Source organism: Ostrea edulis, chromosome 3 (assembly GCF_947568905.1).
Source record: "Ostrea edulis chromosome 3, xbOstEdul1.1, whole genome shotgun sequence".
NCBI lineage: Eukaryota > Metazoa > Mollusca > Bivalvia > Ostreida > Ostreidae > Ostrea > Ostrea edulis.
The window spans coordinates 63,674,457-63,687,103 of record NC_079166.1 but is presented as its reverse complement, the minus strand read 5'-3'; the positions used below and the strand labels follow the sequence as shown (position 1 = coordinate 63,687,103).

The following is a 12,647-nucleotide window of genomic DNA, read 5'->3' as shown; positions in this document are numbered from 1 at the left end:
CTCTGCAGAGGATGTGAAAATTAATCTTATGATAGTCCTTCTAAGGAAGCAATTTCTAAATAAATTGATTTATCTTTTCATCTACACATGCACAAGATGAGTAATGGGATCAATTGACATACAATGTACACCTGTGTAATCATAAGTACATACTAACCTTTGACATCTCATCTCGAAGCCTTTTCAAATTGCCACCACCCTTGCCTATCAACTTCCCTTTTTCATCAACTGTTAATTCAAATTTCTTCATCTTTCGTCTGTGAAAAAAACACACAAAGATATTAAAGAGACACGTATATTGAGTTTCAAATTCGTCACCAACCTGTAATGTACTTATAATGAGTTTTGATAGTATCAGTATATATAAAACTTTGGAGCAGAGTGAACTGTTTGAACACAGGCCAAGCAAGACTTTTTAGTCAAAATATAATTTTTTGGTCTTAAATTAACTGTCCAATCCAGGAGATCCCTAATACCCTATATTATATACTATATCTTCATATTTCATACCCTGAAACGTCCTAAAATTGTAATGATTAACGAATTTTCCCTTCAAAAAATTATACATACATCATTCAATCATTTTTTGATGGACATAAACCTGTCTAATACCGGGGGTTCAAATTGACCCGCGGGGAGTGTTATACGGGGGTATCTGCAGATACCTTACCCTGAAACTTTATTTATTGTGTAATTATGAATGAAACAAACTATAATCAACAGTCTGGCAGATAAATATTGGTACAAACTGGTACATGTACTGCGTAGCTATCACAGAAAGTAATGTTTTCAACTTCCTAACTACAAATCACGACAATTTAAATAAAAAAATTCCACCTGAATCTTTATGCTTTGATACATGTATATTCAATAAACATATAACATTCAGTATAATAATATAAAAAAACATAGCGCATGTAATGAGGGTAACATAAAAATGTCTTACCCCTCAAAAGCCATTGTCAACCTAGTAGGCTGTGCCTCTTGACAATGGTTTTCTCAAGATGAAATTTTTCATTGTTACCCTCAACTTCATGCACTATTTACATATTAGTGTTAACCAACAGATGTTTACGAACAGATGTTTACCAACAGATGTTTTAATTTACCTAGATATTTCCCGGATTACTTCATGTATCTGAAATAAAACAGAGAAAAATGTTTCTAAAAACTGAATTTTTAAAAACATGTAATTTTTGTCATTATTCTTATATGAAATTATTTTCATAGCTTTTTTTAAATTAATATCATTTGGGGGGGGGGGGGGGGGGGGGGGGGGTCAAAAAGTCGTACCTTTTCCAAAGCAGTCTCTAATTCCATTGGACTTTTGGCTTGTACAGTAACATCAACATCAGCATCACTTTCAATGGTTTTCACAGAAATCCTTGTTCCTGTCTTGTTAAATAGAAATATCAATATAAAAACTGTCACTGAATCAGACATCTTGCTGTATAGGACAAAGGAACCTATCTACTCTAAATCCATTACTGTTCTCTACATGTAGCTAGGAATATACTCTTTTAAAGCGATTATCTTCATTTCTGAAAATACATGAGGTTATGAACTGCAACTCTTCATGCTGGAATACTTCGTGAAGCACGTTGTTTTTCTTAAACCGAAGATTTAAAACAGAAGAAAAATAGATCTTCAAGAAAGTAATCAATTCAAAATTATATCCTTCTACAAACTGATCCACTAACAGCAAATTTCAAAATTTTTATGATCATACATTATTTTCACGAGATTAATGTTTTTTAATTAAATACAAGAAATATTTGCAAGCCTTTGATTTTGTTTATGATCAACTTCATCTAATTAGCAAAGAATTAACATAAACACATTTAGGGGCACAAGGCGACTTCAAATCCTGACAATTTTTGACGAATCAATCTGATCCTATCCACAAGTCAATATCAAGCTTTATGAAGGATAGAAAGTTTTCTTTTCCTGACAAAGATTCGTCAAAACTATTAACATCACTATTTCATGATTACCGAACTTCTAAACACAACAACACACTGCTTGACTAATGTGATTGTAATGTAAATACGATCAAGTGAAATCAGCGAGGGACACCAGAACCTTCAGGTCTGGTGTGCCTCAATACATAACAGAAAAGAAGTACAAGCTCCTACATAGTTCTCCAGTTATTAGTGGTACAATTGCTGTATACATGCTAGAAAGTCCTATGACCATTGACCTTTCGACCTGAACAACAGTGGTCATTTGAAGTACAAGTCTTGACCAACCTGCTTATGAAGTTTGATGACCATCGGAAAGATAATTTTATAATTATTGGTCAGGCACCGATAGCTAGAAAGCACCTGACTTCTGACCTGAAATTGATCGTGTCATCTACAAGTCATGACCAACCCTACGAGGTTTTATGACTATCTGCTTTAAAAGAGGTCTTCATTTATTGGAGAGACAGCAATTGCTGTCAGCATGCTTGTAAACCCGATGAACTTTGACATGAAAATCAATAGGTGTCAAATACTAATCATGATCCCACAAGTTTGATGAACATTGGACAAAGGGTTCTCCAGTAGTTTATCAGTCTGAGAAAACATACTGTATCTACACTGATCCAGGCCCCTCGTTTTTGACACTATGCCCCACCCCCAAGCATGGTCATCTTCTTATTTACAAAATTTCACCTTACCCTTCATCAGCCACATAAATTTGAACTGTTACGAAATCCAGATATTTTATACTTCAACTTCTATGAACAAAGTTACAGTTGTCAACAGTGCACTATTACTAATGGTATCAGCATGACTTGTTAAGTACATTGTACAGCAAAACCTGCCTAAAACAGACAGCTTGGTACCAGACTTGACAGCATTCAGAATATAAATTATTAATAAGTAAAAGCGGATGTAAAATCTAACACGGCTGGAAAAGTGTATCTTTTAATACCTGTTTTTCAAGCTCCTTGACCCGTGCTCCTTGGGAGGCTATGAGTTGTTGTGCCACACTGGAGTTAACCGTCACAAAATCACTAAAAAAAGATAGAATGCGGTTTACATATTGTAGAGATTAAGCAACTAGATGTACATATGAATTTTCAAATGTTTTTATGAATTACTGTGCCTGGCATGACTAAAGTTCTTTGTGGCAGTTCTGACCTTTCATCTTGCCACACAACTTTCACTCTAACCTTGAATAAGATTGACCTTGACTTTCAGTTATTAATCAAATATTTCTACCTTATATGGTTCAATATCTTTACATGCATGACCATAAAATTAAATTTGCCAATCTAAATCTACCCATTTTATGGTTCATATATATTTCTAAAAATATCGTACTTAAAAATCAACCCACACTTGCGCAGTCTTTTGCAAGGAAGATAAAAAGCAGAAATGAAAACCCAGCAGACATATCCCGTTACAGTTTGTGTAACCTCAGCATAAGGCTTTCAATAATTCATCAACTTACCTGGAATTTAATCTGTTGAGCTCTTTTTGCATCTGAAAGTAAGAATTCATAATTTGAGACTAGATAATACTTTCATCATAAACTCCCCTAGTGCACAATCACATGCTCAATACCTGCATATGCATAGACTGAATTAATTAAGTTTGAAATATTACAAATAATATTCAAAATATTGCTTGTACATGTATATATACATATATATATATATATATATATATAAATATATATATATATATCCAAATTGTGTTTTTAAAAAAATCAGCTTGCGTTAAATTTTTAACTTTGTGTACTGTTTATTCTATTTCTTTTAATATATATATATATATATATATATATATATATATATATATATATATATAAAGCACTAAATAATCACAACTAGGTACTGAAAATTTCGCCCCAGCCCGGGGTCGAACCAGCGACGTATGGCACCCACCGCCTAGCAAGATTGTCAAACCAGTGCATAAGTCCACTCGGCCACAACGACTTCCTATATATATATATCTTAGAATTTAATAATCTTACCTTTGCAACCGCTTTATCAAACAGGGCTGCTTCTCCCTCTAACCACAGATCTGTAGAGTCGCCATAAGCTAAATCTATATTCGCATAAACCTGTAACGTAAAGACGTATTTGTAGAGTGACAATTCCTTTGTATTAAATCAACAGAGAGCTGGGAAGGGCAGATTTTATACCATATAGCGGGTTTATTCCGTGGGTCTACAATCTGGCGATTTGCTGGCTGACAGGTATGCTAATAATTTTAGCGGAATAAATTTTGGCGGACAGGGAAGAGTTGTGTCTCTTACATATACTGAAGTTGCACTTGGTTCCATATTTGGCTAGTGAAATTCTGGCAGAAAGCTATCTAACCGCTAAAATAAGCCATATTTATAACCCCGCGGAAAAAATCCACTATACGGTATCATGGCAGAAGTGAAATGAACCTGAATAATCAGTAAGTTATCCTTCTTTGTCAATTGGTGTTCTGTGTGTCCCAATCATGCTGCGTTTAACATTGCCGCTATAGACAGGCAAACAGAACAAGAGGCCCATGGGCCACATCGCTCACCTGAGTCACCTTGGTCCATATCAGAAGACTTTCTATATATATTTGCATGTTAAACCTTAGTCCTTATTATGGCCCCAACCTACCCCTGGAGGCCATAGTTTTTGCAAACTTGAATCTACACATGTCAGAAAGCTTTCATCCCCCCTTGTGGCCTCATCCTACCCCCAGGGGCCATGATTTGAACAAACTTGAATCTGCACTATGTCAGAAAACTCTCAGGTAAATATCAGCTTTTCTGGCTCAGTGGTTCTTGAGAAGAAGATTTTTAAAGATTTTTCCTATATATTTGTATGTAAAACTTTGATCCCCCCTTGTGGCCCCATCCGACCCCCGGGGGCCATGATTTTAACAAACTTGAATTTGCACTATATCAGAAAGCTTTCATGTAAATCTCAGCTTTTCTTGAGAAGATTTTTAAAGATTTTTCCTATATATTTGTATGTAAAACTTTGATCCCCTATTGTGGCCCCATCCGACCCCTGGGGGCCAGGATTTTAACAATTTAGAATCTGCACTATATCAGGAAGCTTTCATATAAATCTCAGCTTTTCTGGCTCAGTGGTTCTTGAGAAGAAGATTTTTAAAGAATGTCCCTATATATTTGTATGTATAACTTTGATCCCCTATTGTGGCCCCATCCGACCCCCGGGGGCCAGGATTTTAACAATTTAGAATCTGCATTATGTCAGAAAACTCTCAGGTAAATATCAGCTTTTCTGGCTTGGTGGTTCTTGAAAAAAAGATTTTCCCTATATATTTGTATGTAAAACTTTGATCCCCTATTGTGGCCCCATCCGACCCCTACGGACCATAATTTTAACCAACCTGAATCTGCACTATATCAGGAAGCTTTCATATAAATCTCAGCTTTTCTGGCTCAGTGGTTATTGAGAAGAAGATTTTTAAAGATTTTTTCTATATATTTGTATGTAAAACTTTGATCCCCTTTTGTGGCCCCATCCGATCCCCCGGGGCCATGATTTTAACAAACTTGAATTTGCACTATATCAGAAAGCTTTCATGTAAATCTCAGCTTTTCTTGAGAAGATTTTTAAAGATTTTTCCTATATATTTGTATGTAAAACTTTGATCCCCTATTGTGGCCCCATCCGACCCCCGGGGGCCAGGATTTTAACAATTTAGAATCTGCACTATATCAGGAAGCTTTCATATAAATCTCAGCTTTTCTGGCTCAGTGGTTCTTGAGAAGAAGATTTTTAAAGATTTTTCCTATATATTTGTATGTAAAACTTTGATCCCCTATTGTGGCCCCATCCGACCCCCGGGGGCCATGATTTCAACAAAGAAAAATCTGCACTACCTAATAAAGCTTATCTATAAATTTCATCTTTTCTGGCCCAATGGTTCTTGAGAAGAAGATTTTTATAAGATGCCACCAAAATTCCCCATATTCTTAATTATCTCCCCTTGAAAAAGGGCATGGCCCTTCATTTGAACAAATCTGAATCCCCTTCACCCAAGGATGCTTTGTGGCAACTTTGGTTGAATTTGGCCCGCTGGTTCTGGAGAAGAAGCCAAAAATGTGAAAAGTTTACAGACGGACTGACGGACGACATGTGATCAGAAAAGCTCACTTGAACCTTCGGTTCAGGTGAGCTAAAAACCAAAGCATGTTTTCTCAAATTTAAATTTACGATGGCCAATTTGTCATTAAGAAATTTTTAAACACTCACAGAGTATATCTAAACAACCACATCACCAATATTTAATTCATTTTTAAAAGATCAATATTTTTGAATTTATCCATTCTTCAACGTTTTGTAAAAGCAGCCATGTTTGTTTACATATCAAAAATGTGGATGAAAATTATAAATTAGATGGTGGATATTATACATTCAGATAAAAACCGAATAAAATCTGGTCCTGTCATTTTAAGGATTGATTTCCGAGGTCTCTTCCTTTGTGAATCTAAGACTACAGTGAAAGCAATATTCATTTATAATATATTACATTGCTCTTACCTCTACCAGCTCTTCATGAAGTCTTTTCAGATTTTTACCACCCTTCCCAATCAACTTTTTCTTTTCCATTACAGTTAATTCAAATTTCTTTTTCTCCCGCCTGGTGAAAAACACAAAATATTCATCTACACTGTACCTGGTACATGTACATACAAATTCTTATAAATTTACATGCAGTGCTGACATATGATATATTCACGGTGCTTAGACTGTTGTGGCAAGTGCAGCCAATGCGTACATCTATATAGATCTATCCAAAACAGAATTGGAAAATTCGGCAGTTTTCTGGACCTGTAAGGACAGCTGTTAAAACATCTTCACATCTTTCAACACTACTTCAGAAATTTGATACACCTATTCATTTAACGCAGGAAATACAATGCGGTTGACATAAACAGTGCAATGTGACGTTATATCTAGCTTCGCTGTTATCAACAACAAAATGTACGAGGTGTCAGTCCATCTCAAACTAAGCGTGTTCAATATGACTGCTTGAGAACTGAATAAATTCAGGAATATCGTTGTTAACTGTTATGATTTCTTTTTCTAGCACAAATAATTGATTTGTTCCGTTTTTTCTAAATACATGTATAGTACTGCAGGTTGAAAATAATCCACTTACATCTACATGCATATATCCAAATGAATTTTTTTTTGTATTGATGTCATGGATGTTTACATTGTTTTGCCTATTCATGCATGGTTGAAAGAAAAGTATTGACATCGCTCCCATACATATAGTCAATATTTATCTGTCATTGAATTATGAAACAATTGGTTGTTTTTCATATTGCTTATGTTTTTACTCTGGAAATTGAAAGTTAAGGTGATGGTGAAATATTTCATGTTTAACAATACAGCCAGTAGTAGCTTGAAGTCACCTGGATATTTAAAATTTAGTGGTGTGTAATTCCGTAATGTTAACTGCATGTTGAAAAAGCCTTAATGCCCCATTCTTGAACGTTACCCTAGTCAATGGAAAAATCTTGGTATGAGTTGTGAAGATGTGTTACGGCTACGTCTTGCATAAGTCACGCGACTCGAACAAAAGAAAATGAGGGTAGCCCAAACTTTGAATTTTGAACTAATTCTCTCTTATACATGTGCTACCATTAGAGCTCGCTGTGCTCTTAATAGAAAACATAATGGGTAGATCAAATTATACTGTTACACCTGTAAAAGAGGGGTTTTTTTTGAGTGAATTTTTTTTTTATCAATTCTGTATTACAATGTGCCAGTGCTGTTTAAAGAACTTACCTAGAAATTCCATCTACAGTTTCCTTTATCTGAAATGAAGAAGCAAAATCTGAATATATTGTAATATATAGGAAAGGAGAAGAATTTTGCGCTGGATTGGAAATAGAACCTGGGACCCCAGCATTACTAGTCAGGTGATCTAACCACTGAGCTACCCAGGACCCCAGCATTACTAGTCAGGTGCTCTAACCACTGAGCTGCCCAGACCCCAGCATTACTAGTCAGGTGATCTAACCACTGAGCTACCCCGGCCGATATCCTACTATGATATTGAACAAGCCAATAGATATGAGGGGTAAATCTTTGTATCAGGATAATTGAGCCAAATAAGAAGCTGAGCTATTTTCAATAATGCAATTGAATTTGCCCCCCCCCCCCCCCCTCCCAGTTTTAACACTGGGCAATACTATTCAATTCAGGTGTACCTTGGCCACAGCTGCTTCCAGTTTCTTCTGATTCTCAGCTTGCACTAAAACATGAGCTTCATCACTGTTGTTTTCATATCGCACAAAAATGGCTGCTCCTGTCTGGATAAAACATAAATACATGAACACATTCATTTCTTAAGTAAGTATATGTAAGTGCGTTTTTTAAATTCATAAAAAGTGCATGCAGAACTCCAAGCAAAGGAATGGAGAAACAAATGAGAAAATCAGTCCCATAGTGCACCTGGTGTGTTGAACATTCCACCACAACAGAAACATTTCTGGACCCAAGTAAACTCAAAATTTTAAAAGAAAGACTAAATATTTCTTTATGTCATAACAAAATATTGTTCAATAGTTTCACATAAGTTGTCTCTGATATTTACAGTCATCAAGAAGTACATATTATCAAAAGTGACACAATTTTCAATTCTACGAGGGCCTCATACTAAAATTTAGCTCAGATTCTGATTTTAAAGGACGGTTTCTTTTAGAAGACATAAATCGCAGCTTTGGAAAAAAAAAATCTTCTAAAAAAATATAAGTAAAAAATTTATCTATGGTACAAATAAAAGTTTCTCCAATCCTGCACTCAGTTGTATCTACAAGATCAAAAATGGTAATTCTATATCAAAAGACCAAAAATAGTGACAAAACATCGTGTTTGTGATGTCATAATGTCAGGTCTAATCGGATTGAGAACAAGTTGCATGGGAACTCTTGTACAAAATACCCTTCATTTTAAAACTTGCCAAGTTTGGAGTTCAAATAGAACCCTATCATATGTATTCCTTAAATAATCTTGAAAGTCTCAAAGATGCAAAATTTCCATGAGACTCTACGTATGTATAATCAAGAGGAGAAATATCTGTGTTTTACAGTAGTCCCTATTAAACAACCATTCCACATTTCAAATGATTTGGTTCATGCTAAATTATAGCCTTTGGCAAACCAAAACTTAGATCTTTTTGCACTATGAAGGGGCATAATTCAGAACGATAGAAGTGAAATTGGTCAGATTGCATTTAGAGGACCCTTACATCATTTCTGAACTTCTAATGTTTTGGTTTACAAATATGGCCCAGTTTCTACTTGACATTTTAGTTTAAACTTTCTTTATTATACAATGATTAACAAACAAGTCCTACAAATTAATTATATCAATGCTTCTCATTGGCTCAGATATTGGCACACGAGATGTAAAAGCAGATTGAGAGTGATTTGGGCTGTGAACTAGGGTGAGTACCTCTACTTGAACACAAACAATTTTTATATCTAGAGAGCATACATATACAATTATATATTACCTCTTTTTTCAGTGCAGCGATTCTGGCTCCCTTGGGACCAATCAACCTCCGTGCTACTTGATTGTCTATGACTATCTCACCCTTTGCACTACAAAATGTGATCAATTAGGTGTGCTTGAGTATCAGTGTACAAGGAAATTTTTCTCCATGATTTTTCTTGCTGAACTAAAGTTATTTTCACTTAATGATTTCATTTACAACTGTACAAACTACTTTTGTAGAACTACATGTATCAATAATTTACTTTTGTAGAACTACATGTATCAATAATTTACTTTTGTAGAACTGCATGTATCAATAATTTACTTTTGTAGAACTGCATGTATCAATAATTTACTTTTGTAGAACTGCATGTATCAATAATTTACTTTTGTAGAACTACATGTATCAATAATTTACTTTTGTAGAACTGCATGTATCAATAATTTACTTTTGTAGAACTGCATGTATCAATAATTTACTTTTGTAGAACTACATGTATCAATAATTTACTTTTGTAGAACTACATGTATCAATAATTTACTTTTGTAGAACTGCATGTATCAATAATTTACTTTTGTAGAACTACATGTCTCAATAATTTACTTTTGTAGAACTGCATGTATCAATAATTTACTTTTGTAGAACTGCATGTATCAATAATTTACTTTTGTAGATCTACATGTATCAATAATTTACTTTCGTAATAGCTGGATCATACAACCAATGAATCAGAATGATTTATACACGTCAGGTCTGAATTTTTTGTAATGTTTTCACAAATAATTTCTAAGTAGTTGCTAAGAATATTTTCTTTGAGTTGCTAAATTTACATATGTAGTGCTGAATAGAAGAAAATTGTTTCAAACCCTTCATACATTTACAATAAAATCAACAGCGGATCATGTGCGTATTAAGTTTCATGCAATTCTGGTTAGTAGTAAACTTACGTAAGAATGAACTTTTGTATCTGCAAAAACAAAATACCACAGCAGCATAAGCAATACGATACAATTTTTTTTCTTTTCAAAGCAACATTTGATACATGTACAATGTAAATTGAAAATAATGCAATTGAATTAAAAGTGCAGAAAATGATGAATGACAATTGTGAGGATTTTTGGGGAAAGACTGAAAATTGCAATTTATTCTTTGATTTTTAAGACAAGAATGAAAAATTTTAAAACTGTGTTGGACTTAATGAAGTGTACTGAATGCCCAGTCAATCTTAAAGAACTAAATAGCACATTGCTTGCATACTGACTTTGCCCTGGGTTTGGTTTTTTGGTGTGTTTTTTTTTATTTCACAAAATTTTGAAGATTCTATCAATACACATGCATGTAGAAATTTAAAATGCTGTCATGAACACCATCCCAGTTCCTGAGTTCATAGTTTGAACAGACTTCAATCTACGCTTCAGAAAGAAGCTAGTTACCACACACAGGAGAGTCCTGAGAAAAAGATCCCAGCCTATTCTAACCATTAATAAAAATGCACGGTCCTTCATATGAACTAAACTGGGTCCCCTTTAATACCCAAGAGTTTTTTGGGCCAACTTTCGTTAAAACTGATCGAGTACCTTCAGATAGGAAAAGATATTACAGACAAAAAGACAGGAGACAAACTTCGGTCAGTACAGCTCACTGAGTGAAGTAGTAAATAATCATCGTACCTTTTCCATAGCATCCGCAATATTTTCTTTTTGAGCTGCTGAAATGGTGACTAGAACTCCATGTTCGTTCTGCACATCGTACAAAATGTCAATCAGCGAAGCTGTCTGGGAAAATCAAAACAGGAAGTTGTCAAGTGAGAGCGAAAATTCAGGCATTACACATATAGAATGGGATACTATGTTGTGGGTAAAATAATTATAATTGTACATCTGAGAAAGAGCTTTCTGTTGGATATTCACCTATATATCAATTGTTTTTGTGTTGTGTTTCTGATCAAAATGTATCCATATAGTGAAAATAATATTCCTATGAATCAGGATATGAATTAGAGCTTTATCAAACAACAAACGAAAACTTCCAGGTTTAACGTAGATTATTCTAATCTGATTTTTTTTTTTTTTAACATTTGTTGATATCTTTAACAGTTAATCATAAGCAGTAGTGGATTGTATATCACAGACATTTTACAAACCTCAATCTTTATTTCTCTTAAAAAATACATATTTTTCGAACTCAGTTGTTCTGCACTTTGTTTAGGAATGAACAGCAATTCTTCTAACCTGGGTAAAAAATCAAAGAGGAAATTCACAAGCACATCATCAATATAAACACATTATGAGACCGTCTGGTTTTACCATTTGTGCCAGATATTTCATGATGGAACATAACCATTCGAAGAATATATTAGATATTTGTTTGTAAATATGTGACATTGTATTAAGTATTGTAGATCACTTTTATTTTGCAAGACATTATTTTGTGAGGATACAATCATCCATTTATTCACGTTCAGCAGATTGTGTGTAGGAAAAACTTTGATCCACCCCCATATTCTTCTTACCTGTCCTGGAGAGGTAAGCTGTCTCTCATTTGTGATATATGGCTCTGCAGGACTCCATCAATCTGTTCATAAAAATATCAATCAGAATGTATGTACATGTACATTAATAACTCAAGATATTAATATAGTGTCTAATTCAAGGCCACTCTTTTTAGTACTAAAGTTAAATTGCTGAAGGTACAAATACCACACAAGACATGCAATATTGTTTAATATGGTAGACATATTTATTTCCACGGAGTGATAATTTCATGGATAATCATTTTTGCTTTGGTCCGTGGGTACGAGATTCTGCTGAGTTGCACATGGCTTACATGAAAAGAGCTTATATATTTTAAGTCCATAGGTATGAAATTACACGGATTTTATGTGACCTCGGACTTTATAGTGGAAATAAGCAACACAGTGCACAAAAACATGTACTTTACAGTAGTATCTGAATCGAATTAGCTAATCAAACGTTCCTCAAAAGTGTAAAATGTCTGGCCAGAGGATGTGCTGCAGATTTCAATAGAGGACATGGCAATTTACCTCCAGTGATCATACAAGTATTTGTCATGATATCTTAAACGTTGTAAAAATACAACTGATATGACCTAATCATACTTTTTCTACCTCCAAAATGAAAGAGTGTTGATAAGTTAGCTAACTGCAATGCATGTTATAAA

The 12,647-nt window shown here is 34.3% G+C and overlaps 2 protein-coding genes across 3 annotated transcripts in view; one reads left to right on the top strand and one right to left on the bottom strand.

The window, feature by feature from the left end:
* The window catches only part of LOC125675520 (glutamate carboxypeptidase 2-like), a 283,989-nt gene that overhangs the window by 154,008 nt on the left and 117,334 nt on the right, over nucleotides 1-12,647 (top strand). The window lies entirely within an intron of this gene.
* The window catches only part of LOC125674913 (vigilin-like), a 65,183-nt gene that overhangs the window by 47,480 nt on the left and 5,056 nt on the right, over nucleotides 1-12,647 (bottom strand). For both annotated transcript variants that reach the window (XM_056158500.1, XM_056158501.1), the window contains exons 5-18: nucleotides 11,980-12,041; nucleotides 11,611-11,698; nucleotides 11,138-11,242; nucleotides 10,415-10,434; nucleotides 9,486-9,573; nucleotides 8,179-8,280; nucleotides 7,754-7,782; nucleotides 6,497-6,596; nucleotides 3,967-4,056; nucleotides 3,442-3,473; nucleotides 2,920-3,001; nucleotides 1,294-1,395; nucleotides 1,110-1,138; nucleotides 158-257 (exon numbers count right to left, since the gene is read on the bottom strand). In XM_056158500.1, the coding sequence (XP_056014475.1) occupies nucleotides 158-257; nucleotides 1,110-1,138; nucleotides 1,294-1,395; nucleotides 2,920-3,001; nucleotides 3,442-3,473; nucleotides 3,967-4,056; nucleotides 6,497-6,596; nucleotides 7,754-7,782; nucleotides 8,179-8,280; nucleotides 9,486-9,573; nucleotides 10,415-10,434; nucleotides 11,138-11,242; nucleotides 11,611-11,698; nucleotides 11,980-12,041 (1,029 nt within the window). The remainder of the gene's footprint in view (nucleotides 1-157; nucleotides 258-1,109; nucleotides 1,139-1,293; nucleotides 1,396-2,919; nucleotides 3,002-3,441; nucleotides 3,474-3,966; nucleotides 4,057-6,496; nucleotides 6,597-7,753; nucleotides 7,783-8,178; nucleotides 8,281-9,485; nucleotides 9,574-10,414; nucleotides 10,435-11,137; nucleotides 11,243-11,610; nucleotides 11,699-11,979; nucleotides 12,042-12,647) is intronic.